The sequence below is a fragment of the Delphinus delphis genome, chromosome 16, assembly GCF_949987515.2.
Source record: "Delphinus delphis chromosome 16, mDelDel1.2, whole genome shotgun sequence".
Classification (NCBI taxonomy): Eukaryota; Metazoa; Chordata; class Mammalia; order Artiodactyla; family Delphinidae; genus Delphinus; species Delphinus delphis.
This window is the reverse complement of record NC_082698.1, coordinates 60,350,159-60,378,065: the sequence shown is the minus strand read 5'-3', so window position 1 is coordinate 60,378,065 and position 27,907 is coordinate 60,350,159. Positions and strand designations below refer to the sequence as shown.

The 27,907-nt window shown below is 54.7% G+C and overlaps 1 protein-coding gene across 1 annotated transcript; it reads right to left on the bottom strand.

The window, feature by feature from the left end:
- Window positions 1–227: 227 nt before the first annotated feature.
- SPOCK2 (SPARC (osteonectin), cwcv and kazal like domains proteoglycan 2) lies at window positions 228–26,175 on the bottom strand. Its single transcript, XM_060034827.1, has 11 exons — window positions 25,064–26,175; window positions 12,747–12,755; window positions 12,317–12,362; window positions 11,944–12,058; window positions 10,334–10,448; window positions 8,587–8,701; window positions 8,085–8,204; window positions 7,368–7,586; window positions 5,829–5,891; window positions 4,218–4,355; window positions 228–4,122 (listed from the first exon to the last, which is right to left on the bottom strand). The coding sequence occupies exons 1-11, from the start codon at window positions 25,250–25,252 to the stop codon at window positions 3,980–3,982; spliced, it is 1,272 nt and encodes a 423-aa protein (XP_059890810.1). The 5' UTR covers window positions 25,253–26,175; the 3' UTR covers window positions 228–3,979.
- Between the last annotated feature and the right edge of the window lie 1,732 nt (window positions 26,176–27,907).

Genomic DNA, 27,907 nt, shown 5'->3' with positions numbered 1-27,907 from the left:
TACAAATAGACATTGCATATATATTTGCAATAATACCAAAAATGTTTCTAAGTTGCTTCTGGTCCTCCCCTCAGTAAATCAGGCCTCTCCTCGCAGCCCCACCCTCTTGGAGGTCTAACATATGAAGGTGAATAAGGGAAGCGTGCTGACCACAAGCCTGAATCCTGGGACCTTGTTTTGTGAAAAATGACACCAAGGGGGAGAATAATCAGAGTAGTGCCGGTAGGTGGTGTTTATAAAGTTTTTATTTTCCGTTTTCTTAAAAATAACATTTGATTTCCTTTATGCATGTGTGGAGTGTACTTGTTTCCTTAGGCTGAGTTAATAGGCAGATAAAGACAACACGAGGCGGGGTCCCCAAGTGGAGGCGGGGGGCAGGGGTGAATGTGAGGGGATGGGGGCACAGGGGAGAGGAAGAGGGTGGGGTGACCCACGGGACGCTTGAGTGCCCATCAATGCACAGACACAGTCTAACACTTTGTTTTTCGATTTTTTTTTAAGACATCTAAAATTACTGAGAGATACGATTTCAGCACTTAAATATACAGACGGAAATCCAAGCACTTGGAACACAATTCTTAACTCTAAGCTCAGTTATTGCACGTAACACAGTTTAAGGAGGCTTCAGGCTATAAAGCAATTTGCTCTGCTTGGGACTTCCTCGGATGTCTCGAGTCTCCTTTGGCACCCCCGGTGTCTCTTCCCTTTGACCCCTGCCAGCCCACAGCCTCACGATGATGCCGGGGGTCAGTGGATTAGCCACCCATTCTCCTCAAGGGCTGCGGGGGAGGCTTTGGTGAAATGGAGGGTTCCCATGTTGATCCCAATGGACCCCCACCCACTCAGGTGAAGCTGAAAGCAGATGGAGCTCATGAGAGGTGAGTGGGTGGCCTGCCCACTAAAACCAGGCAGGCTGGTGTGAGGACGGAAGTGTGACCATTGGCCACATGTGGCCACAGCCCCAGGGGGACAACGGGGGGCAGTCACCCCCCCTCACACTCTCATCAGCTTCACCTCCCTCCTCCTTCTTCCTGAGCTCCCACACCTCCTTTCCCATCGCCCTGAACCCTCTCTGAGTGGTCTCTCAAGGCACATTTGTTCCCTCCAACTCCAACCTGCCCCATCTTAGACGTGCCCGTCTCTCCCAGCACTAGTGGGTAAGGAGGCCTGGGGTGGCCAAGGGCAGCTCCAGGGCCAGGCAAGAAACTTCTCTGAAAATGTGGTCGAGCTCTTTCCAACACAGCCCGAATCCCGCTGCCTGCCTAAGCCAGGGGAGTGGGGACAGGACAGAGAGAGGACACCGAGAAGAGGGACATGGGAGGGGCCAGGTGGCAGACAGCTTGGTCAAGGGCACACATCCAAGGAGCTGAGGAAGGACCACCCTGCAACCTTGCTCACAAGGAAACCTGCACCTTGTCTGACAAGAAGTGACTTGGAGGCCTTCAGCCCACTGGGCACAAGCTGCTTGGTCTAACTTTGCAGGGGGCGGGTGTCTCGGTCCCAGAGAGTGGGGTGAAAAGCAGCGTAGGGGCTTCAGAGACAGGGCAATGCTGGACCCCTGAGTCCCACCAGGGTCTACTTCAGCGCCTTTTGCTTTCTCTCTACAACATATTTACAAGGTCACAAAAACGTGCACAACCAGAGGACCCAGAGAGGGCATGCACCCCCAGGAGGGGAGGGCAACAGTAAAAGGAGAGGGGCACTCCTCCCTCTCTGCCCCCTCCCCACCCCAGAACGCCCCAGCATCCTCAACAGCCACGCCCAGGAGACGGTTCCAGAAGTCTGAGCCAGGGCAGAGGGAAGAGACAGACAGACTCCAATTCTAGCGAGAGCAGGAAGTTTCAAGTAGCTCTGAGAGGAGCTGTGCTCAGACAGCAGAGGGCTGACGTGAACCGGAATTTCCCTGAACTGAGCCGGGGACCAGAGGAAGGACTGGGACGACAGGAAGGGGAGAGGGGAAGACAGGCGAGGGGGATCTGGAACAGCGCGACACCTCAACAATCAGAACTGTGCTGTGGAATGAGAAGTGGTTCATGGGGCTAACGGGAGTTTCATTATTTCCCCCTAGGGAGGGCTTGTAAGATGTGGATTCCGGGGTGGAAGTAAAGAATCCGGGGAGCCAGGCTGGGAGGCTTGCCCAGGGAAACTTACGACGACGTGGACCCCACACCCTGCCACCACCCAGCACACAGGGCGCACCTCCTCATCTCCTCATGTGCCAGGCCCCCAGGGATGGTCCCTAGGCTCGTGCGCATGCGCGCGCGCGCACACACACACACACACACACACACACACACACACACACTGCACTCACACTGCACTCACACACACACTGCACTCACCACACACCAAAGGGCATCAGAGGCCCAAATCCAGGCAAGAAATTCTTCACCAAAGATGTTAAAAAATTTGCTTCAACAGGGAGAACTGGATAGAGTAAGAAAAAAAAAAAAACAAAACTTGGGGCACTTTCTCCTCCATGCTGGCTGCCACACGGTAAGGAGATTTGGGGGAACAGTGAAGCATGGCCTCAGATTCTGGTTGCCCCGGACCTGTCCCCTCTGACTTTTCACAACCCTGAACACCTCAGAGCTTGAAAGGCCCTCCACTACAGCAGCCCTAGGGGACCCTCAAAGGGGATGGAGGGCAAGCCCGGGGGCTGAGAGGAGTGGGGCTGGAAATGGCCCAGGGGTGCCTCTCTCTTGAGGAGAGATGGGGAAACATCCTGGTCTCTGAGGGCAGAAGTTTGCAGCTTTCCACTGCTCCTCCTTCACAGGGTCTCAGGGACAATGCTTTCTGTTGGTCTGGATGGGAGGGGAGCAATTATTAAGGGGTCAGGGAGGACGTGGGTGCATACACACACCCCTGGGCAAGACCCAGGCTCTTCACCTGCGGCCTGATCCTCAGGTTCCTGGAGTGGGGGACCCCAGCAATGGAGACAGGGGAAGGTGTGGTCCTCCCTCAGGGCTAGGGGGAGCTCACCTGCATAACCACCACCTACTGCCCCTACAGAACAGCCCAGACCAGGCCCCTACCTGAGAGCCACAGAAAGGGGCCCAAGTTATTCCAGGGCCTGGCATTCAGGGGTGCCCCATCTCCACTCCTAAGAGCACTACCTGGATCTGCAAAGGCATACGCTCCCTGTCAAGCTGGCCCCTTCTCTTCCTCACATGGTCCACCCCTCCCCTCCCCAGCAGCTTGCCAAGGCCTTTTCCTCCTCCACCTCTCAGCTTCTGCCCCCAGCTCTTTCTCTGCCCCCTTTGGTCACACTGGCTTGGGTTAGGAGGAGAGTCCAGCAAAGGGAAAGTGCTCACTGAGGCGGGTGTCCCAGCCCCTCTCATCTGAGTCTGGTGGGCGTGTCACAGCCAAACTGGCCAGCAGACAGCTCCCTGCCCTCCCTCCCCTCTGCCCCCAGGGATGGTCCCTAGGCCTCATCCCACAGGCCAGGGCTTGACTCCAGAAGGGAAAGAGAGGGGGGCAGGGGCAGGAGGAGGGAGGACTGATTGAGGAGAGGGTAGCAAATCAGGACAAGGAATCCCAGGGTGTCAGGGTGGGCCTGGATGGGGCTGGGGGACTGGCAAGGGGGCATCTCATTTAATCAGTTTTGACCTTGCAGTGTGTGTATGTGTGTATTTTAAAACTAAAATGGAAAGGAAACAACTACAAGGAGGCCGAAGGGGCCTTTGGGTGACTCACTCTGCCAGTAGCAGTGTGGACCAAGGACACGTTTTTCAGTGCATGCCACACACACACACACGCGCACACACACACACACACACACACATTCACACATCCCGGCCATACATGCCACACACGTGCCATGCACACTTGCACATCGGGTCCTCCCCGTTGGAGCCAGGGTAGCTTCAGACTGTTATTTTCTGGATCCGTTCGCCATCTGCCTGCTCTGTCCAGGCCTCTGCTGGCCTGTCTCCCCGGCCGTCAGCACCCTGGCCTGCCCCAGCGCCCCGCGGGCCATCTACCAGATGTAGCCTCCATCATCCGCCTCGCCAGCCTCGCCCTCCTCTTCTGCCTCCTCGCCTGCTTCCTCTGTCTCCTTCTCCTCCTCGTCCTCCCAGCCGACACCGCTCCCAAAGTCCCCTGAGAAGCCCACGATGTCGTCTGTGAGGGGAACAAGCCAAGGGGCAGGTTAGCATCCTGCTAGCAGGAAACCTTGCCACACCGAGCTGGGCCTCTGGCGGCTGTCCAGTCCTTACCGCAGTCAGGGCTCCCGTGCGTGCGGGTGCCCGTCAGCTCCAGGCCCAGCTGGTCCACACACCAGCAGTCGCCGCTGCTCTGGTCGCACTGCATCTTCCGGTAGTAGCCATCCTCGTCACAGCTCGGGATGAAGACTCCTGAATGGGGCACGCCCCGCAGGGTCAGAGCAGGGGCCTCGGGGTGTGGGCTCTTCCCAGAGGTGGCCCTGGGACCTTGGGTTCACAGGGGCCCAGACCCCACCAGATCCCAGCCAGTGCAGGTACTGACCCCCCAACAAGCTCAGACGTCCAGGGTTGGACGCCAGCATTTATTCCAGCTTGGCTGACCAGAAACAAGAAAACCTGCCTTTCTAAACCACCTGCTCAGCCCCTACAATGGCTCCCATCTGCCTCCACAGTTCCCAAGTCCTGCAGGACGGCCAGTGTGACCTCGTTGTGCCAGACGCCCTCCATCCTACAGCTGCTCCTCTGCCTGGCTGTCTCCTGCCGGCAACGCCAGCTTCTCCTCCTAGCCCTCTGATTCTGACCTGCCCTCAGGCTGTTCCTCTGTTCACTTAACAGACACCGGCTGACATCCCCACTCTGGGGCCCCAGTGATAGACTCTGCCCACTTAGTAGGGATGAGATAACATAGAAATGTTAACACCAGGCACCCCAGGACATGTGCCCTAAGGCCCAGGGCAGGGGAATGCAGACCAGAGAGGATTGCTTCCACCAGGAGGAAGATCCTGGCTTCCTGGCAGAAGTGGCACTAGTGCCTGCCCCCAAAGGCCACTGGGTTCTCAGTCAATACGGCTTTGCAGGGAGGTTCCAGTGTTTGGTTTCATATGTGCCGGTCTCACTACCCAGTTAAAGGCCTAGCTGCACCCAGGAGCTATAAGGCCCCATGGGATCTGCCCCTCGGACCTCTGTCCCCTCAACCACCACGCTCAGCCACACGGGTCCTTTCTGTGTCCCAAGAACGTTTTCCTGCCCTCAGCACTGCTCCTGGCTACCTCGTTCTCATCCCTCAGGTCTCCTCTTGAACACCAGCTCCCCAGAGAGGCCTTCGCTGACCCCAGGCTGACTTCTGTCCACTGTGCTCTCCCTCAGCACCTCAGCTACCTACAGGAGCCACAACCGGTCGCTCTGTCTTTCTGGTGTGTCACCTTGTGGGTTGTGTTTCCCCAAGTAGCCCGTGTGCTTTATGAGGCCAGGGACCACTACTGCCTTGCCCATCAGTTCTGACCTAGGCTGGGTTTGCTGTTGTCTCTCCAGGGCTGGCACTCAAATGTTTGCTGAGAACACGAGCATCTGCTATGGGCTTTGCACACACCCTGGCTGAAGTCAATTGAACAGAGAGTTCTAGGAACCTTCTGTATCCCTACCTCCAGTCCTGGCAGGAATGGGCACAAAATTAGTGCTTAAAACACACTTATTGAGGGGCTGGTTGGGAGACCTTTCCCCACCACGAGGATAAAGACAGGAGGGAGTTTCCCTCTCCTGTCTTCCTAAGCCAGGGCCTCCTCTGAACTCTGCATCTTCCATGATACCCAGTGGCTAGAGCCTCTGGGCCTCAGAGGGACCCCGGGGCACCTGACTCCTCCTCTGAGCCGAGCCCAGCCCCCTCACCTGGCTTCTTCTTGGCAGCCTCCTGGATCTGGATACGCTCCAGCTCTGCCAGGCAGGGGGGCTCTGCAGGGAGAGAATCAGCCTCTGATGGGGGCTGTCCCATGGTGCTGATGGGACTCACTGAGCCCCCTCAAGGCTTAGAAACCCAGTCAGAGGGCTCTGCAAGATGAAAATGCCCAGGCTCTGACACAGGGCTGCCCCACAGTGGGATGCACTGATCCTTCTAAGGTCTCCAAAACTGGCACAGGGGCTCTGCCAGATAAGAACACCCAGGCTCCAACTGGGAGAGGCCTGTTCCATGGCTGTGGGATGTGCTGAGGCCCCCCAAGAAGCCCAGGGGTATCTCTGAGGGTTTTGGCCACTCATGGGATGGGTAAACAGGATTCAGAAGAGGAGGTGAATGCACAGATTCCCCAGGGTGAGAGGGCCTGGGAGCAACATAAGACTGGAGGGAACATTAGATGGAAGCCTGAAGATAACTGGCAGCCAAATCTAACTTGTCTGTGACCTTGAGAAGTCCCCTAGCCCTTCCCAGCGGGGGCCTGGCTGTCTGTAAAATGAGAGCAGCTCCCAGCCTCCTGCCCAAGAAGGCTACTATACAGAATGGACAGCACGAGCTCCAAAGGCCTGGGAAGTAAAAGTGCTGGAGCTGTGCAGAGAGAGCAGGAAGGCTGGGCAGTTACGGGCAGTAAAACTGGTCAAAATACCCCACACTGGCAGAGGGATCTGTGATTTACATGGTGCTCTGCACCCAGATTTTCTCACTTCATCTTCACAACAGTCTCTGAGGTATCGTTATCTCCCCATTCGGACGAAGAAACTGAACTCGGAAAGATTCAGTTGCCTGCCCAGCGTCCCACACCAGCTATGGCGGAACCCTAAAGGAAGCCCCAGCCTCGGGCCACAGTTGCTGTATACTCCCATCACACAACCACAGTGGGGACCAGGCCAAACACCAGGGGCAGAGCACAGGCTACCCCACCTCTGGCTGGTCAGCTGAGCCCTCGGAACCTCAGTTTAACCATCGATGATGGTTATTCACTTGGCCTAGATGATCTCTAAGCACATGTCCTGCCCTGGCTCAGGATACATATCTCTAGGCTAATGATCACACGCATAATCACACATTTGGGGCGAGTATTGTAAGATGGGCCTAAAGGTGGAATCACTGAGAAGCCAACCCAGCTTCAGCTTCAGGAACCCTGAGACCCTTCCAAGTCCTCTGAGGGGCCCTAGAAATTTTACATGTGTAGTTTTTAATACTCTTCCTTAAAGCAGGCCTCCGAAAGTGCATAAGCTTCAGGACCCACAAAATCCACCTTGGAGCCTGCCGAGGAAGGGAGTTCAAGTGCTGGCTTCCCTGGGCTCCAAGAGATGAGGTGCTGAGAGAGTGCAGGAAGTGGGGGAGCAGGAAAAGTTCTGGGCATGGGGAGGTAGCCAAGAGGGAGCCACCCCGACTCCCAAAGACAGCCTGGAGCAAGGGGCAGAGCCTGCACAGCAGGGCCGGGGGCCTGGGGCCCTGGGAGGGGCCACACTCACTCTCCCTCCAGAAGCAGAAGCACCACTCGGCGGTAGAAACATGGCCATCCTTGTAGGTGTCACAGGAATTGAAGAAGGGGCGGATGCAGACCTCGTACTTGTCCAGGTTGACGGCAGCCAGCTCCGTCTGGTCCAGGAAGAGGTCGGCACTGGTGTCCAGCTTGGAGAACATCCAGCCAATGGAGTCCTTGCAGCTGGCCCCCAGGCTCTTGTCCAGCCCTGGGGAGAAGGCCACGGTTCAGACCTGCTCAAGGTAAATCGCTCCATCCATCTGTCCATCCATCCCTCCACCTCTCTGTCAGCCCCAGCCCTCTGTTCAGGGTCAGGACAGCTCAGAATCCAACCATGGCGTTGAGAAATTCAAGAGTGGCTGAAGGCCCATCCCTCGGCCTCTGCATAGGACTGCACCCAAACCAGTCAAAACCCTGTTTTGAAAGCCCTTCAGGGAAAATAATTCCTTACCTTCCCTTGGCTACCCATTTCAGGCTTTAGCTTCCTTCCACTCACTTTAAGAAGTTCCTCCTGTTAGCTATCCCAAATCCCTCCTGTCTGATCAAGCCTCCCTCCCCTTGTTCTGAGGTTTAGGTTCTTTTAGGGGCTCAGGGTCTGGCAGGAAGGAGCAAAAGTGGGTGCTCCCCAGTGCAGCCAGGTGGCCCAGTGTACCCCCGTCCCCCCATCTCCCACCCTCCTCCCCTGCAGAGCAACCAGCTCCTGTACCACTGGCCGGGTGGGCCCCACTGCTGGCTGAGCCGTTCTGCTTGGAGTTCTCATGAAGGAGCTGGAACCAGTCCCGCAGCCGATCCCCCAAGTCAGCCAGGTCCTGGCCCGTGCAGGTCTCTGCAGTCGGCAGAACAGGGAGAAGGGGGTGGAGGGTGAAGGTGGGGTGAAGCAGCAAGCATGGTCTCAGCTGGGGGTGCTGCCCTACAGGCCTGGAGGCTGGGCAGTGGGATGCCAGAGGGAAGGGGAGTTAGAAATCAGAGGCTCTCTCTCCTCCTCTCCCACCTTCCTCCTCCGCCTCACTCCCTAGCACTAAAAACACCCAGCGCAGTCTCCCTGGGATGAGGCCGTGGCCCTCCTGCTCCGTGTAAACCAGACCTCCAGACCCACAGGTCCCTCAGGCCTGTCCCTGTCTTTGCTACTTCTCCTGAAGGAGGCGTCCCGGGGCCCTGGCAGGAGCCGCCTCCCACCCCTAGCCTGGCTGCGGCCCAGCACTCATTACCTGGTTTGCCATCTGTGGAGGAGGTGGCGGCCTGCTCCGTGGGGCAGGGGCAGGGGCCCTCGCATCTCACCGTCAGCTGCTTGCTGCTCAGGCATGCCTGCTGCTCCAGCTTACACTGCACAAAAAGAAAGGTCGGGCTGGGTGACGGGGGCACTGCTAGGGGCACCCTCCAGCCAACCATGGCAGCCACATCTGCCTTCCTCCTTGGAGATGGGAGGGACAGACCCACGAACAGCCTGGAGCGGCCCTCCTAATCCCCCTGGAGGCCACAGGTGTACAGTGGTCAGGGGCAGCAGGCCCAGGAAGCAGGGGGACTCAAAGGCTCCCAGGAGCCCCACTCCGCACCAGCCTGCCTCTCTGCACAGTTGTCCTTCCCAGGAAACCCCCATCCCCTCACCCCCACTCACCCACCCCTCCTCGCCCTCTTGGCCTCTCCTCTTCCCCCTCACAGTCCCTTGGCTCCTAGGTAACCGGCTGTGGGCCCCTCCCTCATGGCCTTCCCACAGTCACCTCCGTGGGCTCTCTTGATGACAAACAGCTACTGGCTACTGAACATCTGCTAATTCCCTGGCCTTTACAGTTTCCAGAGGGGTTCATCCATTCCTCGCCCTTCAAGTGTTTTCCCCTGGTTGTGTCTGTTTTCTCCCCATGGGATGACCGCTCATGGAAGCGGGTCCTCGTAGCATTTTACAACGTGACCTCACCTGGCCCCCGACAGTTCTGTGAGGGAGGAATTGTGTTTCTCGTACTCAGCAGAGAACACGGAAGCTCAGAGAAGCCCAGTGACTCAGCCAAGGCCACGGGGCTAGGCTGGAAGCCAGACCTCCCGATGACCTCCACCTCCCCACAGGGCAGCGCTGGGACCCTCAAACCACAGCCTCCTGCCCAAACCCCGCTTTGCCCTCAGGTGGTGTGACTCAGCGCTCTCCTCTCTCTACCAGCTCCGCCTACGTCCTCTGTACCCCTCCTCCATGCAGCTTCTGCCCCTTTGCTTATTCTCTCTCTCTGCCTTATTCTCCCTGGGTGACCTCATCCCCTCCCCAGCGTCAATCATCACCCACAACGGGTGACTCTTAAATCTGCATCTCACCCCAAAAGGGTTCCTAAGCCCCAGAACCCAACTCCAGCTAACAGTTCATGCCCTCCAGACACCAAGCAACTCCTCACAGCTAGCAGAAGCATTCACAATTAGCACCCGCATTTCTAGGGTACTTTAAAGTTTATAAAATGCTCTCACAAATACTGTCTCATTTAACCCTCACAAAAATCCCATCAAGTTGGAATTCATTCACCCAACCACCGTTCCCTCCCACATTGTCATCTCACGGAGGATTACTTCCTCCTGCCCCAGAATGCCTGGTGCTTGCTGGTGAACCACCCTGTCCACGTGGATATCCACCCATGGGAAGATTTCAACCCCCAGCACCTAGACGACGGAGCTCCTTCCTTCCATTGCCCTCCATACTTTCATGAGGCCCTTTCCTCACTTACTCTCACTTGCAGTTACCGGTCTCCTCCAGGCCCCAGCCCCCACCTGCACCTGCCCGAGGTCAGGGGCAGGGTCTGGCTCAGACTCCCGGGCTTGGTGCCCCTGCTGTGGTCGGCCACGCTGAATGCGCTGACAAGTGCATCCGGCCCCACAGCAGTACTGGGAGCCCCACAGAAGGCCCAGCTGAGCTGTCCTCTCTGCTCCCTGCGGACTCCAGTGCACCCCACCCCCACCCCTCCTGGGGCCAGAGCTCCTCACCAATGAGCTGTAAGTGTGGCCATCAGAGCCGCAGACGGAGGCGAGGTGGGCCATGTGACAGGGCTTACACATGGTGTCTTTGTTTCCATGGAGTTTCAGGGCAGGCTGCTTGATCCTACAGGAGGAGCGGAATGGGAGGGCACAGGGGTGGAAGCAAAAATGAGAGACGGACAGGGCAAGGGAGGGTTCAGGAGACTGGTTCCAAAAAGAAGTTGCTCTTGGTGATCTATAGTAGATGCAGCTGCCTCCCTGCCCCTGCCCACCTCCCATCACCGCCAGCCAGACCCTCTTCTGGCTCATAAAGGTGGAACCAACAGGGCAGGGTATAGACCCCCAGCTTCCCCTTTCCAGCAGGGCCCTCAGGTTGCAACTCCAGGCCCAAGTGTAAGATGTAAAAGGGACTCACACTTGCGTAGGGGTAAGACCAAATCAAAGGTTGCAAACTGATGGCCCATGGGTCACATCTGGCCTGTAGGATCATTTTGTTTGACCACCAAGGGTTTTTGTTTTTAATTGGGTTATTCATGAACATTTGCAAAATGGAAGAGTTCACATAAAAAAACCTGGATTTCTGGCCTAGTTAAAATGGAAGATATGGGAGTCCTGGTCCTGCATTTCCACAAGGCCTGGGCTCACCAGAGTGGTCTGTCACCAAGTTCTCTTCATGCATTTACATTACCTGCCAGGCCCCTAGAGGCATCTAAGATTGCAACCCCAAGTCTCTGGTCTCTGATTCTATGATTAAGGAGAAAGGGGAGGGAAATGGGACCTTCTCCAGGGGGTCTTGGAGTCAGGCAGGGTCTTGTCCTTGGGCTGGAGCTAAGGCCTCAAATGCCCCTCACTCCTTCCCTCCTCTAAAAGCCTCAGAAGCTACAACCTTAAATATTTCATGAAGTGGCTCCATGTCAGAGCTGGAAGGAACCTCAAACTATCTGGGCCAACCTATTTGTCTTACGGATATGGACACCGAGGCCCAGAGAGGAAATGTGCTTTTCCCTGGGTCCCACAGTTTGGTGTCTGATCTCATACAGTGTGGTGGTTTTGAAATATGTCCACAGATTCTTTGACACTGCTCCCTTCAAAACATGGAACCTAATTCCCCTCCCCTAGAGTGTGGCAGTACTTAAGACTCGCTCTTAACAAATAGAGGTGGCAGAAGTAACAATGTGTGACTTCTAAGACTAGGTCATAAATGTGGCTTCCTCCTTGATCTCTCCCTTGAATGACTTGCCTTACAGGAAGCCAGCTGCCATGTTGAGAGGACACTCAAGCAGCCCTACGGAGAGGTCCCCTTGACTAGGGCCAACAGCCAAGTGAGTGAGCTTGGAAGTGAGCACTCCATCCTGAGTGCAGCCTTCAGATGATGCAGCCTCAGCCAGCATCTTGACTGTAACCTCCTGACAGTCCCTAAGCCAGAACCATCCAATAGAACCACATCTGATTCCTGACAGAAACTGTGTGAGATAACACACATTTGTTGTTTTAAGCCACTAAGCTTTGGAGTACTTTGTTCCGAAGCAAAAGATAACTGATCCTCTCCTATGTATTAGTTAAGCCCTTGCTCTTTAAGCAAACCCCCTCCAGGCCTCCCACCTCCCCAAGGCCCTCACCTGTGCTCCAGCTTCTTGCGGCTGATGCACATTGCCCGCTGGTAGCCCTGGGCAATGCACACTTTGTGACGGCTGCACTTCACCTTCTGGCAGGGGTCCTTGGTGGTATCCAGGGCTGCAGGGACACAGAGTTAGGACACAGGTCACCTGGGACTCAGTGTTAGAGAGCCCAGGAACCCCCAGCCCCACTTCTGAGCTGGGAAGCCCCTCTCTCTATCAACCCTTGATAACCAGAGCTCCTCGGCTTGGAAATTCCATCCCCATTTGGTCCGGCTCCCCAAGGAGCGTCCAAAGCCATGATCAGGACTTGCCCTCTGGTCTCAAGTCCTCATGGGTGTCAGTCACCTTCCCCAATGTGGGAGGGGCATGTTACCTTCATCTCCTTGCTGACTGTCCTCCCAGCTCCTGATGTAGTCGTCCTAGGGAAGGACAGAGCGGGTGAGGGAGAAGGGAAGGGCTAAGATTTACATCCTAGAGCCGAAGTTCAACTCCAGGGCCAACAGAGGAGAAGGCTGGGCCACTGCTTCCGCATGCCAACTGCCACCATCCTCGTGGTTTCCCAGAGGACCCCTGTCCACCCAGGCCCTGCCAGCTGCCTCCCCCAGACCTCTATCCCCCTAAACCCATGTCCAGAATCTCTTCCGGCCTCTCCTCTATTCCCCTATCTCCTTATTCCACACCCCCCATCCCACACTGGATGACGCAGGGGAGGAGAAATTGGGGTAAGTGTGCAAGTGAGAAGAGAAGAGTGTGGGGTGTGTAGCTGCAGACACATATGCAGTGGAGCCCCAGGCAGTACTCACCTCTACCTCCTGGGGATCAGCAAGCAGCAGCAGGCCACGGGAACCGGAGCAGGAGGAGAGAGGGAGAGACGAGGATTTTAGTGTGAGGCCTACCCTCAGACCATGTGGTCAGGGCTCCCCAGGCCTCATCACGTGACGGTGGATGCTGGGCAATGGTCTCTGATTGCTACCATCCTCTGACCTCTATGGCCTCCAACTGGAGAACAGTACTCCTATGTCTTTACAAAAGAGAGCTTGAGGCCGGAGCCCGCTCAGGGCTGGCCTCAGGAGCAGTAGAGGTGAGGCCCATGGCTTTAAGGGTGAGGCCCCATCCCTCTACTTCAGGCCCTGAAGCTGGTCCCAAAGGAACCAGCCCTCACCCCACCATCAGGACAGATGTCTGAGGGGCCCATACTGCCTGGGAAGTGATTCTCATGCCTATGCCCTGGCTGTTCCAGAACACCCTCTCTCCTTCTACCAGGGTCCCTCCCTTCCTAGGCAGTCCCCTCCCCTGACACCTGTTTTTCAGTCAAGGTCTGACTTGCGTGCAGAACTCAGATGGTGCATTGAGAGAAAGGGGGACCACGGCCCCTCCAAACAGCTTCCTCAGTTACCATCGCCCAGCTGCAAATCCTCAGACTCAGAAGATCCTGAAAAGGCCCTCTGAGGTCATCTGTCCCAGCCCCTTCTATGTGCAGGAGAGGCCGGGAAGTCCAGAGACAAGAAATGACCTGACCCAAGTCCCACCGTCTCAGAACCCAGGTCACCCAATGCCCAGCACAGACCTCTCTTCTGGATACCGCACACTGCCGGGCACCCGGGGCAGATGGGAGCTCTCTCCTCACCCTCCTCCGGCTGCAAGTCCCTCCCCTGGGCCTGTGGACCCCACAGTGGCCAGAGGCAGAGCAGCTCCCACCCAGCCTAGCTCACTGGCATAAAACCCCAGCTCCTCTGGTTTCCCCACTTTCTCCTGTGCGGTGGAGGCAGCAGCTGAAAACCAATAAACAGCTCCCAAGGTGCTCCCAGTAGCAGCTCTGCCAGGCAGGCGGGAGAGGGCTTCTCTGGACTGGAGGCTGGCAGTGCCAAGGAGCCAGCTGCCGGCCTCCTCTGCATGGGGCTCCAGGTGCTGGAGGACAAGGGGCAGGAGAAGCCACGTGTAGCTGCCTCCTCGTCGTGAGTCCCACACAAGGATCAAAACTATGCAAGGATGAGGCCACACTGTGGGGTAGGGGTGGGAAGGGACCAGACTCCTGCCAGGCCTGGGGAAGAGGGCATGGGGGTCCTGCACCAGAGGGCACCCACAAGGCCTTGAAAGCCCAAGGGCTCTGAGGCCTCTGATGTGTCCCCTGGAAGTTGACAAGCATCAGGAACAGGCAGGGGCAAGAGCCCTTATCAACACAGCCTCCTGGGCAAAGGCCAGAGAGGGGCCATGCCGATCAAGCAGTTGGCATCAGACCCAGGTAGAGCACGCTGGGGTCAGGTGCAAACCTGAGTGTGTGCTTCTGCACACGCACACGTGTGTGCATTCATTTGGGTCTTCACACGTGCACACTCATGGGTGTGTGTCCCAAAGCACCTGTGTGTGCAGGCATGCGTGTCGTCTGTGAGCATCTGTATCCACGCACACACGTGAAGCAACAGTGTGTGCTGGGTGTTCGTAGGAAAGAAGGACACTTCAAGACAGTTCACCCAATGCCAGTTGGTTTTTATCTAGAAACTAAGTAACAACCCACATATGTGTCCAAGCAGCCAAGTGTCCTGCAGTCCTTGGACCCAGGAGCAGCAGGAGGAAAGCCACAGGAGGGGCTTCTGGAGAACCTGGCCTGGGCGACCCCCTGGACACTGAACAGATCAGCCCAGGCTCCTGGCTCAGGCACCCACCCAATTCCACAGGACGTGGCTGGAACCCTCTTGAGCCCCTGGGCAAGCTTCTAAGAAGACCGCCAGGCAGCCGACAGGGAACTGCGGCATAATTTCCCTTTATGCCAGGGCCAAAGGAACCTAGCCCAGACCCAGCCCTTCTTCTCCAGGAACTCATCAGGGTGGAGGGGTCCCTCCCCTGGTGTCCACTCACCACAGATGGGAAATGAGGCTGAACATGGCCAAGTGGTTGAGGCCAGGGTTACAAGTTGGGGCAAAAGTAGGGACTGGCCTTCATGGAGTTGGGGTCTTGCCATCTGCTCCATCATCCTCTGGAAGGGGAGTGGGCATGAGGTTGTGAAGAGGACAGGGGAAGTGGCTTGTGTGAGTCACCTGCTTTCAACCAACAACGTCTGTGTGCCCCGGAACCCACCCACACCTGAACTGGAGCAGGGAGGGGTGTTAGCCGAGGGCCTTGACGCCTGCTCATTCTCTCCCTCACTCTGGACCTAACCTAACGCCTTAACCTCCAACCAGGCTGTGAGCAGAAGCCTTTGGGACTCAGAACAAAGAAGGTTCTCAATGGTCAATACCAAGAATTTCTGATTAGAAATCCAGGGGGGAGTGGGCTGGGGGAAGAGAGAGTTCAAAGAAAGGGCTATTTCACCATCCAGCTGCTTTGTGAGAGCCCTGGTGGGGAGCTATCTCCACCCACCCCAACCCAAGTGAGGCTAAGACTCCCCCTGATTCAGGATACAGGGATTGAGCCCCTTTTGTATACAAGGGTTGCCCTGGATTCTAGCTAAGCTCCTTGTCTCCGCTGTGGTGGATGAGGTTGGGGGAGGCTGAAGTGGTTCTGGATCCCAGGACCCTCAGTTCCAGAAGAATGGGAGCAGCCAGCCAAAGAGGGGGATGAGGGGGAAAGAGGGCCCTGGAGTCCCACAGAAGCCCATGTTCCCTTACCAGCGTACCTCGGGCAAGCACCTCGGCCTGGAGGAGCTCAGCACCTAACTCCTGGACCGCTCAGAGATTAAAGGAGATGGTATCTGAAGGGTGCCTGGTGTCCACAAAATACTCAACAAATAAAAGCTGTTATAGCAGAAGAGACCAGAGACTTCAGGTGGAAAAAATGGTGGAGGGACAGGAAATGGGCAGGGAGAGGCCACATGAGGGGCCCCTGCAAATGGAGAAGAGAGTGGCCACCACTGGGAGAGCAAGAGACCAGTGGGGTGTGAGGAGAGCTGCCCCCAAGGGGTCTCAGTGAGAGGAGCAAGTCCTGTCCACTCCACCTCCTGCTCTCTCTCCAGCCTGCCTTCCCCTCACCATGCCCACTGGTCCCACCCTAGCAACCCCAGCCTCACTTACTGCAGGGTCTCCTCTGGGCTCTCCCTGAGCCCACCCATCTTCCACACCCCTGCAGCCACAGGGATCTGTCTAGAAGATAATTCTGATCATGTTTCTCCCACCTTAAAACCCTTCGCTAAATATATAGCTTGCTCTTATTTTGAAAAAAAAATGTTTAAAGATGATTAGGTAAAAAGCATTCATATCAAAATGTTAACAGTGGTTTCCTCTGGGGGAGAGGAGTAGAGAATCTGGGCATCTTTCTGCCTTTTTCCAAGTTTCTAAAATTTCTACAATGAACATGTATTACTTTTGTAATGAAGGGGGAAAAAAACCACAATAAATATTACATTTAAAAACCCTCACAGGGTTCCCTGTCACCTACAGAAGAAAGTCCATCTTCTCTGAGTCTCTTCCTGTCCCCATGTCCTTCCAGTGGATGTATCACTCTGGCCAGGCCTCGGCACAGCCTTCTTCCCCCTCTGGAATGTATGTTTGCATCCAGCCCCTGAACTTCTATTTATCTTTCAAAACCTGGCTTTCACACTTCATCTTCCCTAACCTCGCCCCGTATCTAGTTTTCCTTCAGGTGGACTGCACCTAGTAGAAGTTATTATTGCTCTGGTTACACCAAGCAATGCCATTGCTTCTGCCCTATTTAGGTGGCCAGTTCCTCGAGGGCAGAGACCATATAAAGTTCACCTTTCTACGCCCAGCACCTAGCAATAGTAAAAATACACCAATAATAGCTAACATCTTTTGAGCAATTACTGTGTGGCAGGCATTGCGCTATGCACTTTGCACTCATTGGCTCATTTTACTCTTCATGAGAATTTAAGAGAAAATCACGATTATCATCCTATTTCTCAGGTGATAAAATTGAGGCTTGGAGAGGTTAAGTGACTTATACAGGATCACACATCAACAGCACAGCAGAAGAGTATTGGTACCCTCAGAACTGGGATTCCAGAATCTGTGCCCCTAACCAGGACCCTGTATTGCTCCATAAATTTTCGCAGATAAAGAAAGTCCCAGGCCAAGACTGGACCCAGGAGGCCCAATCCCAGCCCATGGGTGGTCTCTCCCACCACACCAGCTCTGCTCCAACCCCTAGGCAGGGAGTCTTGTAAGCAGAGTGGAGAGACTGGCGGTGGTGGGGGAAGACACCTGGGGGCCCCCCTTCTCCACGCATTTCCAGAACCCTCTTCACCCGCCCCTGGTTCGGCTGGTTTGGAGCTAACCCATCTCCTGCTTTGATCTCAGCAGCTCAGCCCGGTTGCCATGGAGACAGGGCCCACTGTGCCAAGCTGGGGGAGAAACGGCAGTGAGTGCGCAAGCCTAGTCGGGCTTAGGGGGCACATGCTGGGTGTTTCCAAGCGCTGTTTACTTCCTGTCATTTTAATTAGCACCCAAATCACCCGCTCACTTCACAGCTTGAATTAACCCAATCTCCCCCAGCCTCTCCATCTGGTGGGGAGGATGGGACACAGCAGTGAATCAAGCAGAAGAAGAGCAGCGCCCCAGGGCTAAAAACCACCTGGGCAAATCTCCACCTGCCTCTTTGCAGCACACTGTGATGGAGAGACTGACACCCCCCACCCTCGCCCTGGCGTGGAATCAGGGCACTGGGTACTGGCCTGGCCTGGCCTCTGACTGCCAACAACACTGTGGCCTAGAGAGCCTTGCCCTCACTGGAGCCCCTTCCCTTGCCTATAAAGTAAGGGTGACTCCCTTGCCTTCCTCCCTGAGCTGTGGAGGGACCCTGTGCGATAACAGCTATGAGAGCACTTTGTAAACTGTGAAGCTCTATACTTGCAAAACTCACGAAACAGGAGCACTGAAGCTGGGTTCTTCCGCACATACGGTGGGAGTCTGGGGGACAAGGTGGACAAGAGGCACTTCTGGGTCTCACAGTCACAAGGAGCCTCAAACGCAGACTTCTGACCTCTCCAATTGAGGCGCTACAGCCAGAGGCACACCGACAGGACCGAAAGATGTGCATCATGAGACTTTAAAGAAACCATAACTTCTGTAACCCTATTATGGCACTTCTTCATTTCTTAATAGATCGAGAACCTCTAAAAATGGAAGTGGGCCAGGCCTCTCTCAACCTCTGAAAGGCCCCGTAGCCGGCATTATTTTGGCCTCATTCCTCAGGCGAGGGAACCTCTGATGCAACCCAGTCCACTGAGAAGGCCCAGGAGTGGGGAACTTGTAGCTGGGGGCTCCTCCTACCTCTCCCTGCAAAGAGCGGGGGAGCACAGAGGGAGGGACCCAGAAAGGAACAAGCAGGGGTGAAGTTGGGCCCGCCTGGCTCCTTCTCAGCTGAGGCCTGACACCCCTGTCACAGGCCCAGGTGGAAGGCATCTTGAGGAGGCGGCACCCTCCACATGGAGGAGGCTGGGAGGGGGGCAGTCATTAAATATTTGCCCCTCTCTCAGAGGGAGCGGCAGAGGCTGTTAGGCCTGGACAAACAGACGGAGTCAGGCATCTGGCAGACTCCCCGCCTCCCACCTCCTCTCTGCTCGGAGGAATTTCCTTGGAGGACAAAAATGTGCTTATCACTGCCAGCATGCCAGGAGCTCCACCTGGCCTCAGGTATGCCCGCGCTGACCCCCCATCCCCACACTCCACGGGGCCTGAGCTCTCCACAGTTTCAGGGGCATCTCGGCCCCAGTCCTTGGGTTTCTGGTTCAGGCAGTGGCCCCAGGGGTCCATAGAGGGCAGAGAACAAGAGAGAGGTATAGGGGAGGGTGGGCCTGGAGTTCTGTTCTGAGCTGCCTCAGGACCTCTGTTTCCTTTCTGGAACATGAGTGGGGGGCAGGATTTAAATCCCAGGGATCTCTGAGGAGGGCCAGACACTGGAGCTGAGGAAACACAGACATGGGGTTGTGAAAGAGCACATGGGCTTGGATGTGCTCGGTTCCTTTATCTGTAAAACGTGGAGGCTCAGCGCTCAGTGCTTAATGCTGCTGAGGCTCCGCAGTTCTGCCCCCCCCTCCTAAGCTGAGAACTTTGAGAAGAGGGGAAAAGGAGCCTTAACAAGTTCAGACTCTTCCACGTCCTCTAACCTGTGCAAGGGAGCAAGGGATCAGGGAAGGAGCCAGCAGCTTGCGTCCAAGCAGGAGTAAGACACTGGCCCGGCCTGGCTTGTCCTTCCTGCTGTGTGCAGCCTTGACCTCTTCTCAGATGTCAGAGAAGGGGCAGGATGCCCTGCCTCAGGGAACCTGGTCTCCACCTGAGGAAGCCCTGTGCTCACCCACCCACAGGTCTGATGGGTGGGTCACCTGCTCGGTGGGCCCATTGAGGTGGGGGGAAATTTTGAGCCCCCTACTTCCCAGGAGAAAGGGGAAGGCTGGCTGCAGCCAGGTCCAGGCCCACAGACACAGGGGAGAACAGGGAGGCCTGCGGGATAATGTTCCTTCACGGCAGCACGTACTCCCTTATCCTACAAATGAATCATTGGAGTCAGGGTGCCGGGGTTCTAGTTGTGACTATCCCAACCTTTCAGGGTCCAGAAAGAGGAAGAGCTCACCCCAAATAGTCAGCGTGGCTCAGCCCCAGCTCTCCCTTTGCCCTCTACCACCTGAATCCACAGTGCTGCTCCCTGGGGAGAAGAGGGAGGGGCTCAGAGGACAGGTTAGTTGAGACCCTTCCTGCCTTTCCTATTCCACCGTGCATATACTTATACTGAGCACATACTGTGTGCACAAAAACCCCATGCAATGCTCTGAGGACGGGGTGGTAAGGTCACAAAGCAGTCTATCCCCAAACCCTACCCTCAGGGACTTACCTTGGGAGGAATGTGATAAACACCAGCAGGAGGACTCTTGAGATACAAGCCCACAGCATAAGTGATGATGCAAAGCAGCACCAGCATGTGCCAAATGTGTGTATGACCAATAAATGCTGCAGCAACCCCAAGGAAGGGGCTACACATACAACTGAACACTGGCTGAGCCCTCAGGGGGTCAGAGGCTGCGACATTTCAAGAATCCCGTCACCCTACAGCTTGCAGCTGGGCCTGGGTCTGCCCGCCAAGGTTAGACACATTTTCCCTGTCTATAGCCCTAAGAAGACCCACATTACACTTACAAGGGAACCTACACAGCGGCAGTATGGCCATCCTCAGCCTGGTGTTTGCCCCAGGATGCCATTAGGCCTCATTTCTCAGGTTTCTTGGTCTCTGGTTAATACATGCTCAACCCTGACTTGGTCACAGATACCTCCTCAGGAGCAAAAAGAAAATCCTTTTCCTAAACCCAAAGTCCTGCTGCTCAGCTTGTGGCAAGGGGGCAGTTGTGGGGGGGGGGATGTGTGCAGGTGGAGGGCTGTGGACGGGCTCTAGCCTCATCTTCCGGAGTCACAGAATGACAAGGGCTGCCCATTAAACCAAGGAAAAAATCAAGGGCCAGAAACTGGAAGTGGCTCCCCCAGGGAGGAAGACAAGCTGAGCACCCTCCCAGGGCCCTTGGGGCTCAGGGTAGGATAGAGCTCGTCCACTCCTCCGGACAGCCCTCTGACCTTCTGGAGAATGGAGGGGGTGGTGTTGGCTGGCCATCCTCTGCAGACTGCCTGGAAGTTGAGAGGAGACTCAGACGGCCTCTCTAGGCAAAGAGTGCTCTTCTCTCCCTCTCTTCCCAAGGCCTGGAGCCCCACTGGGTATTCAAGAGTCTCTCACTGCACTACACTGCTCTGGGCGACGCCAGCCCCTCCAGCGTGGGAGAGGATTTGAACCCAAAGTGGAGGTGGAGGAGGAGGAGGCCAGGGCAGGACCCAGCCTCCCATCCCCAAATCCCAATGATGGAATCCATCCTGACCCAGTTTGGGGTTCTTCTCACACACCCACACTTATCCACGAACACCTGTGCAGCTCATTCCCACACTTGCACTGGTTCAGCAGTATGGGGTGGGGAGAGGGGAGGGGTGGTAACAAGGGAGGCCCTTTGTGGCTGAAACTTGCTACTGGCCTACTTGGTGTTCATAAAAACATGAGAATCCCAAGTAGCCAGCAGGTGACGTTTCCCTGGGCCAGACCCCAGGTTCATGGTGAAGCCACAGGCCTAGAGGAGGTGCTCAGATCTGCAGTGAATGAGTGAATTAGTAAACATACATCGGTGTCATTCTCATGGAGCCAGAGGCGTGGTGTGGGCTAGCCCCAGAAACACTGATCCATCTGGTGGTTTTTCTATGGGGTTGGAGTTTCTTTCTATATTGCCTGAAATGGATGCCCCCCAGCCCTCTGACAAGATGTCTTCATGTTCACGTGTCCATTTCAGTCTCCTAGACTGAAACTGAAGTTCAGAGAGGTTATGTGACGTACCTGGCATAATGTTGCCAGGCAGTGGCAGAATCAGAACCTGAACCCAGGCCTCATGCCTCTCCTGGGTAGAGAGCTGCTCTGGAGGGTCGCTAGGCCAGGCTGGTGGCAGGCTGCCAAAGACACTGAGAGCCTTGGCCCCCCGCTTCCTAGGAGGTGCTGCTCCTGCCCAGACATCATTGAGCCCATAGGGCACAAGCCAGGGTAGACTCTTCTTTTCCATGTCCACTAAGGGTTAGGCTTAGAGTTCTCTAAAAAGCAAAGTTGAGTTAGAGGACCTGGGTTCAAATCCCAGCTCTGCTGCTTACTCGCTATTTGACCGTAGATAAGTTACTCAGCTTCTCTGTGCCTCTGTGTCCTATATAGGGTGGAATATAAAGTAATGGTAACTATCTCACAGGTTGTTGGAGGGCACAAGAGGCCACAGGGATAAAGTGCTGACTGCAGGGACTGGCAGATATAAGCACCCCCTGCAACCAGTGATTCAACACGTGCTAACTGCGTGCCTCCGGGGTGCCCAGCACTGTGCTGGATCCTCATAAATATCATTAAAATGTAATGGAAGTGTGGTACAAAGCAGAGAAGAGCCAAGAAGAAAAAGAACGGTCAGTGCTGTCCAGCCAGCTCTTGGAAGCTGCCAGGAAGAATGCTGTGTAATGGGCCTGTCTCCTCTCAAGTGTCCATCTCTATCTACCAGGCTCTGGATGTTCTGTTCCAAAGACTGCGGTAAAATCCACCCACTTCTGCAGGGAGTGAATTCGGAGATAGTAGCACTAGGGAGCAGGACTCCGAAAAGCCCAGGCCTGCACAGAGCAGGGCACAGCTAGATCCCCATCTCCTCTGACTTGAAATTCCCTCCTCTCGGTAGCAGGGCAGAGACCTCTCCTGACACATGTGAGAGCCCCGCGCCCACTGGAGGGGAGGATTACTCTGTCAGTAAATCCTTCACAACACCCCACACCCCTAATAATCCTAGTGCTCAGAGGAAGAATGCTAAGCTGAACTCCCCACTAACCAGCTCAGACCAATTCCACACTGGAGCAACGGCCCGCGCCTTCCTTCTCTCCTTCCTTCTCCTGACCACTCCGACATGATTCCCTCAATCTCCCCTCTCAATTCAGTCCAACCATTAAATGGAGACATTTCCCTCACCCACACTATCGACTCCTTGATCCTATTCCCCAAGAATATTCCATTCCCCCTGCTTGCCTGCCTCCCTTCCACTGAGGCAGAGTGGGGGCCCTGCACCATTTTGTGACTGATTATCAACAAGGTTCAGGGTCCATCTGGCAATGCCTCAGAGGTTCAAAAGAAACTCCTACCTCTCTTCTGAGAAGCAAAGGAGCATATTTTCAAGAAAGCTTGCCTGATGAAATGTACATCAAGCCGATGCTACTGTGCCCAACTAGAGGGCCTTCAGTCCTTAGGGTGGGAAGTGGGGCCTCTGCTAACAGGGGAAGAATGAGAACTGTCTGCAGTCCTGGCAGAGCCCCTGTGCATGGTCTGTGCACTGCACAACTCCAGGGGGCACCATTCACACCATGGCACCCCTAGAGTTATGCAATGCAGTGGCTCTGAGCTAGCAGCCTCCTGCATTTCTGCAGAAGCTGCCAAAGGATCCGTATAGCCAGGTCCTCCTGCCCACCCTTCCTTGTCCTCCTTCTCTCCCTGACCCCATTCTCCTATAGCCAGGGCTACCTTAAATGGGGTTTTAGAGGAAATCTACCCTATAAATGCCTGAGGCCACGCAAACCAACACATGCTTTGAAGTTTTCCATGAATCCTATGGGGGCAGGTCGTGCAGAATTTCATTCTGGTGGCTTTTTTCTGATGAGCATGGGAGGAAGGAGGAAGTGATTGGCATCAGTACAGGGAGACAGGTGGGCAGCCCTGTGCCAGGGGTCATGCAGTCAGTCATCTATCCTCACCCACAGAGTTGGCTATTGGAAGTCAGTGGAAGGGAGGTGGGTAGGAAGCTTTTATTTTAAAACCTGTACTGTTCTGATTAAGCATTTCTTTTCCCTCTGACCTTCACTAGGCCCATTATGGAAGATCAAACTGCCAACGAGTCAGAGGGAGGCCTGGACAAGTGACACATGGATTCAGGATGGGCCAGCCTGCTGCCACGCTCTCGATGCTGTGGCCGGGCTGCTTCCCAGGCAGCGGCAGGAGACTGCAGCTAATCTATGCTGGGCCTGCAGGGGATGTGGAAAAGGTCTTGCTGGAGCTCCAGGCTCCTGTCACTGGACCAGCCGTGGGGTGGGGCAAACCGCCCACCCGGGCCCAGGCCACTCAGCCCTGAGGACCAGGCAGCATGAGAGTCCTGATGAATTACAACCTACCAGTTTGACTTTGGAGATAAACAGTCACTTGTTTCAGGGTAACAAAAAGATGCATATTTCTGCCTGTTTCCATCATGTGGCTGGAAATCATATGAAGCATGTGTGTTTTAAACACATTGCTAAGGAACTTCTGGATGCACACAATTTAAGATGAGAAAGGTCACGGTGTGGCCTGTGTTATACTAGGTGGGTCTGATGAGAGAATCTGGGGAATGAGGAGCAAGAATTGGGGTCGTAGGAGAGGTTTTCTGGGGACAGGGTGTTGGAAAGCACCAGATCGCGGGGTACCATCGTTCCTCTCCTCCGGAGCATCCGGGCACATCCAGCACCTCACACCCCCACCCGGACCCTTCTCTGGGCCCCAGCCACGCCCTCTGCCCTCCCCTCCTCACTCCTACTTCCCCTTCTGCGAACATGGCAGCCTTCAGTTTCCCCTCTGATCTACAGGTGCCCGTAAACAAAGTGCTGCAGCGACGCCCGCTCCTCCGCAGCCGCCTCCCCACCCCCTACCCGGCAAAGTCCGGCACAAGGTTAAGCCTGGGTTCCATCGGGCGTCCCCGAAGGGCTCCCATACCCAGCTACTGGGCTCTCCCCTCTGCTTTTCAAGTCCACTGGGCTAGGGAGTCTTCCCTCCAGGTTGGAGCTCCCCAACTTCTGGGCCGCGCTCCCCCGTGAAAGGTTGGTCCTGGAAAACCAGCCTCCATTAGTGCTCGCGTCCCTCAGCATGGGGACCCCAGACCTGGCTCTGGGGGCCACCCAGAGGTGGCCTCCGGTATTTTCACTGCCTTCACCAGCCCCCCCATCACGGACACGCCTTTCACCATCTCGCCTTAGGAGGATTGCTAAGAGCGCCCCCCGACCCCAACTCAAAGCGCCAACCAAGGGCCCTGTCCCCTTCTGTCTCTCCTTTACCCAAAGCCCAAGATAGGAATAGAAGGCAAGCGCAAGACGATGCTACTGTCCCTGCCGGCCCCACCCAGACCAGCCCCTTCTGCAGTGGCCCGTATGTGGAACCTGCATCATCCACCCAGGGGGACACCTGGGGATGGCTCACCAAAAAAAAAGAGGAGCAGGTCGGAAGCCCAGGCAAAGCCAGGGTGTCCGCCCCTCCCTCCCTACTCCCCTCCGCCCCCTTCCCCCCGCCCCACTGCAACCCGCACCCCTCTCCGCACCCAGCCTGAAGGGGAGACCTCGTCGCTTACGCACGCCCCCAGAGTAACTCCTCGCTCTGGGAGGGTGTGGGACTGGGGGTCCCAAGCCCGCCAGCTCCTGGCCTGGGGAGTACATGAGGAGGGGTCTCAGGAGCCCGGTGAGTGCTCGTTGTTTACTCTTGGTGCAATTAACCGGCTAGGCTGCGGGAGCCTGTGGCTGCGACATGCAGCCGCCACTCCCAGCCCCAGGGTCTCTGCTCCAAAGCTCCCTCCCCAAACCCCCAGCCCCAGCCCTCAGCCCTCTCAGCCCCGCAGACTCACGTCTCGGAAGCGGTTCCAGTGCTTGATCTTGCCGCTGTACTGCGAGATGGACGACAGCCATTGCTCGTCCTCCATGAAATTGCCGGGGGTCTCGCCCTCCTTGAGCCTTTTGGCGTCGCCTTCGGCCAGGGCAGCTACTGTGAGGAGCAGCAGCGGCAGCGCCAGCCGCCCGCAGTCCGGAGCGCGCATCGTGGTCTGAATTCGACCTGAGGTGAGGGAGTGGGGGTCTTGACTTCTGCAGTATTTTAATGTCCTTCTTCCCACCCCGCAGTTGGGGGAGCAAACGCCGTCGTCTTCCTCAGCCCTCCTCCTGCGGTCTGACTCCGGTGACAGACGGATAGTGGGTCGCAGCTGAAATGTGACCTGGTTAGGAGATGCACTTGTCTGAAAAAAAACCCAGCGCCGGACGTAGAGAGGAAGAGAGAATCAGAGAGGCTGCGCCAGCAGGGGCCGTGTCTGTAACTGTAGCATCAGCATCACGTTTGACATCATCATACCTGGTTTAAAAAAAAAAAAAAAAAAGGAGGGGGTAGATTTCAAAGGGAAGCGCTAGATCAGAGCGCCAAACACCAGCCATCCGCTGCCGCCGCAGAGCCCAGCCCAGCCCAGCCCAGCACTTAGGGAGTTGCAAACCAAGGAATCTAGACCCGGAGATGTCCCTGCTGTCTCTCCAAGGCTGAAGAGCAAGAAGGGTGCCGGGTCTCCTCAGGGAAGATGGGAGTGAGGAAAAGACGAAACTCTCTGGTTACAAAGCCAGGCTCAGGTGTCTAAAAGGGAATTTGGCCACAGACACTCTTTCTCTCCCCTTGCCTCCCACCCAGAGGGGCCTGAGCCACAGCCCTGACAGCTGGCTTCCTGCGAGTTATGGCTCTACAGTAATGGGTGGCTTCGTTAAGACAAAAGCCATATAACAACTGGCTGCCTGAGAACTATTGCCCAGCCCCACATGCTCTTTTCAAGGCAAGGCCTGAGCACTGAATAGCTGGTAAAACAGAGGCAGATGTCCTCCTCCCCAAGCAGCTGTTTAAGGGCTGTCACCCTTTTTGTTAGCTCTTCTTAGGGCAACCCTAAAAGGCAAATGTCTGGCTATTTCATCTGCCTTGAGGTAAATTTGAAAAAGGCACATTTGCTATGGTTTTGACTTCAGTTGATTTTAATAAGCCACTGGGGAAAGGGGTGTGGGGAGGCTGGGTTTGTTTGAGGTGTTTTAAGTTTTTGTTAAAATTGTGATCCTTATCATTGCCTTTAGAAATGTGTTGACATACACATTTCTGGGCACAGTCCCAGGATCAGAGCAGAAATGGGGTGAGGTTTACATCACAAATAAATTGAAGAGGAAACAGATAATCTGACAGGACAAAACATATTAAACTTTTGGGACCCAAGCCCTAGATTGTGTTTTTATTTAAAAAAACAAACAAAAAACTTGGCTGCTGTGATGTTAAAAAAAAAAAAATCAAAGGCAATGAATAACATGATCTTAATCAGTAGGAAAGAAACACAGGTTGAAAGGTTCATAGTCACCCTGAGTCTGGCTTGTCTGGGAATTCTGAATGCATCAATGGCTTGGGTTGGGGTCCCTTGGGAAAACAGAAAACAACAACTCCCTTTCCATGTTTTCTTTTTCTGTGCAGTTGGATTTAGAGGTGGTGCTGCAATGAGGCCCTGGCCATTGATGTCTACATCTCACAGTAAATAAAGCAGGCTTGCCTTGCCCAGTTGTACACAGCCGCAGTGTACAATGGAAGAGCAATCTGTTGTCATATAGACTGGGGATGGAATCCCTCTTACTAGCTGGGTTCTTGGGCAAAATACTTAATCTATCTTCTATCTATAAATTAATGATACCACCCATCTCAGAAAATTGCTGTGAAACCCATGCAAAATTACATACTAAGTGCCTGGGCATAGTGAACATTTTTGAAATGTTAGGTCTTCTTCCCTCAGGTTGGGAAGAGGTGGCTATGATGTCCCATAGTTCTGAATACGTACTAACATTTGCCAGCTTTTTCCATTTCAATCCTCGTCTTTTAGCAAACCTAATTACATGTCTCCAAGACATTGAGGAGGTAGATCCTAGATGTCATAGCTCTCCCATTCTAATACTATCTTATGAAGTCCCTGGTCTTCTGAAATTACTACAGTTGCCCAATAAAGAGTCTGGAAAGGCACTAACAAGATGCCCATCAATAAGACAATAGCTCTTTCCAGACCCCTGAAGGTCAAAATGTTTCCCACACTCCTCCAATGGGACCTGCCTTCTGTAGCACCTTCAAGCTGGGTCAATATTAGTCCTGGGCTTAAAGCAAATCAATAACAGTCCAGGACTGTTAGTTAATCCAATAGTAAAGCTATTTAGGAGGGAAAATCCAAATTTCCAGATGAGGGAGAAAAGAGCTGTAGAAAATGGACAATAACTATTGTTTATAAAGAAGAAAAGGTTTTCCTAAATTTTGAGGGACTTACTGGCAGGTCAGCCTTGAAAGGGGCCCCAAAGCTGCTGGGTGTATCTGATAAATGGTACATATGTTTCATGCTTTTCTTCTGTTTGTATTTAATATTTAGCAATACAAAATGGAGGAAGGAACCTCAGTTTCCAAATAAGAAACTTAAATTTAACCACATCTTTAAAACCATTTAATCTCATTTCTAGATGACCTCACAAACATAAAAAGACAAACATACAAAGATGTTCAATCCAGAATTATTTATAATAGCCAAACCTGGAAACCAAATCAAGGTCCATTAGTTAGGGATCAACTAGTTAAATTATAATACATACAACAGGCTATGGTACAGACATTAAAAATAATGTAGATCTGTATCTACTGACAACTAATGTGA

Bases quoted from the DNA above. Each gene is read 5' to 3' on its own strand.
- SPOCK2 (XM_060034827.1), bottom strand. From the start codon at position 25,252: ATGCGCGCTCCGGACTGCGGGCGGCTGGCGCTGCCGCTGCTGCTCCTC. The intron at 5,892-7,367 runs GTGAGTGTGGCC...CTCTCCCTGCAG, and splicing joins CTTCTGCTTCTGGAGGGAGA to AGCCCCCCTGCCTGGCAGAG. The intron at 4,123-4,217 runs GTAAGGACTGGA...TTCCCCTCACAG, and splicing joins GCACGGGAGCCCTGACTGCG to ACGACATCGTGGGCTTCTCA.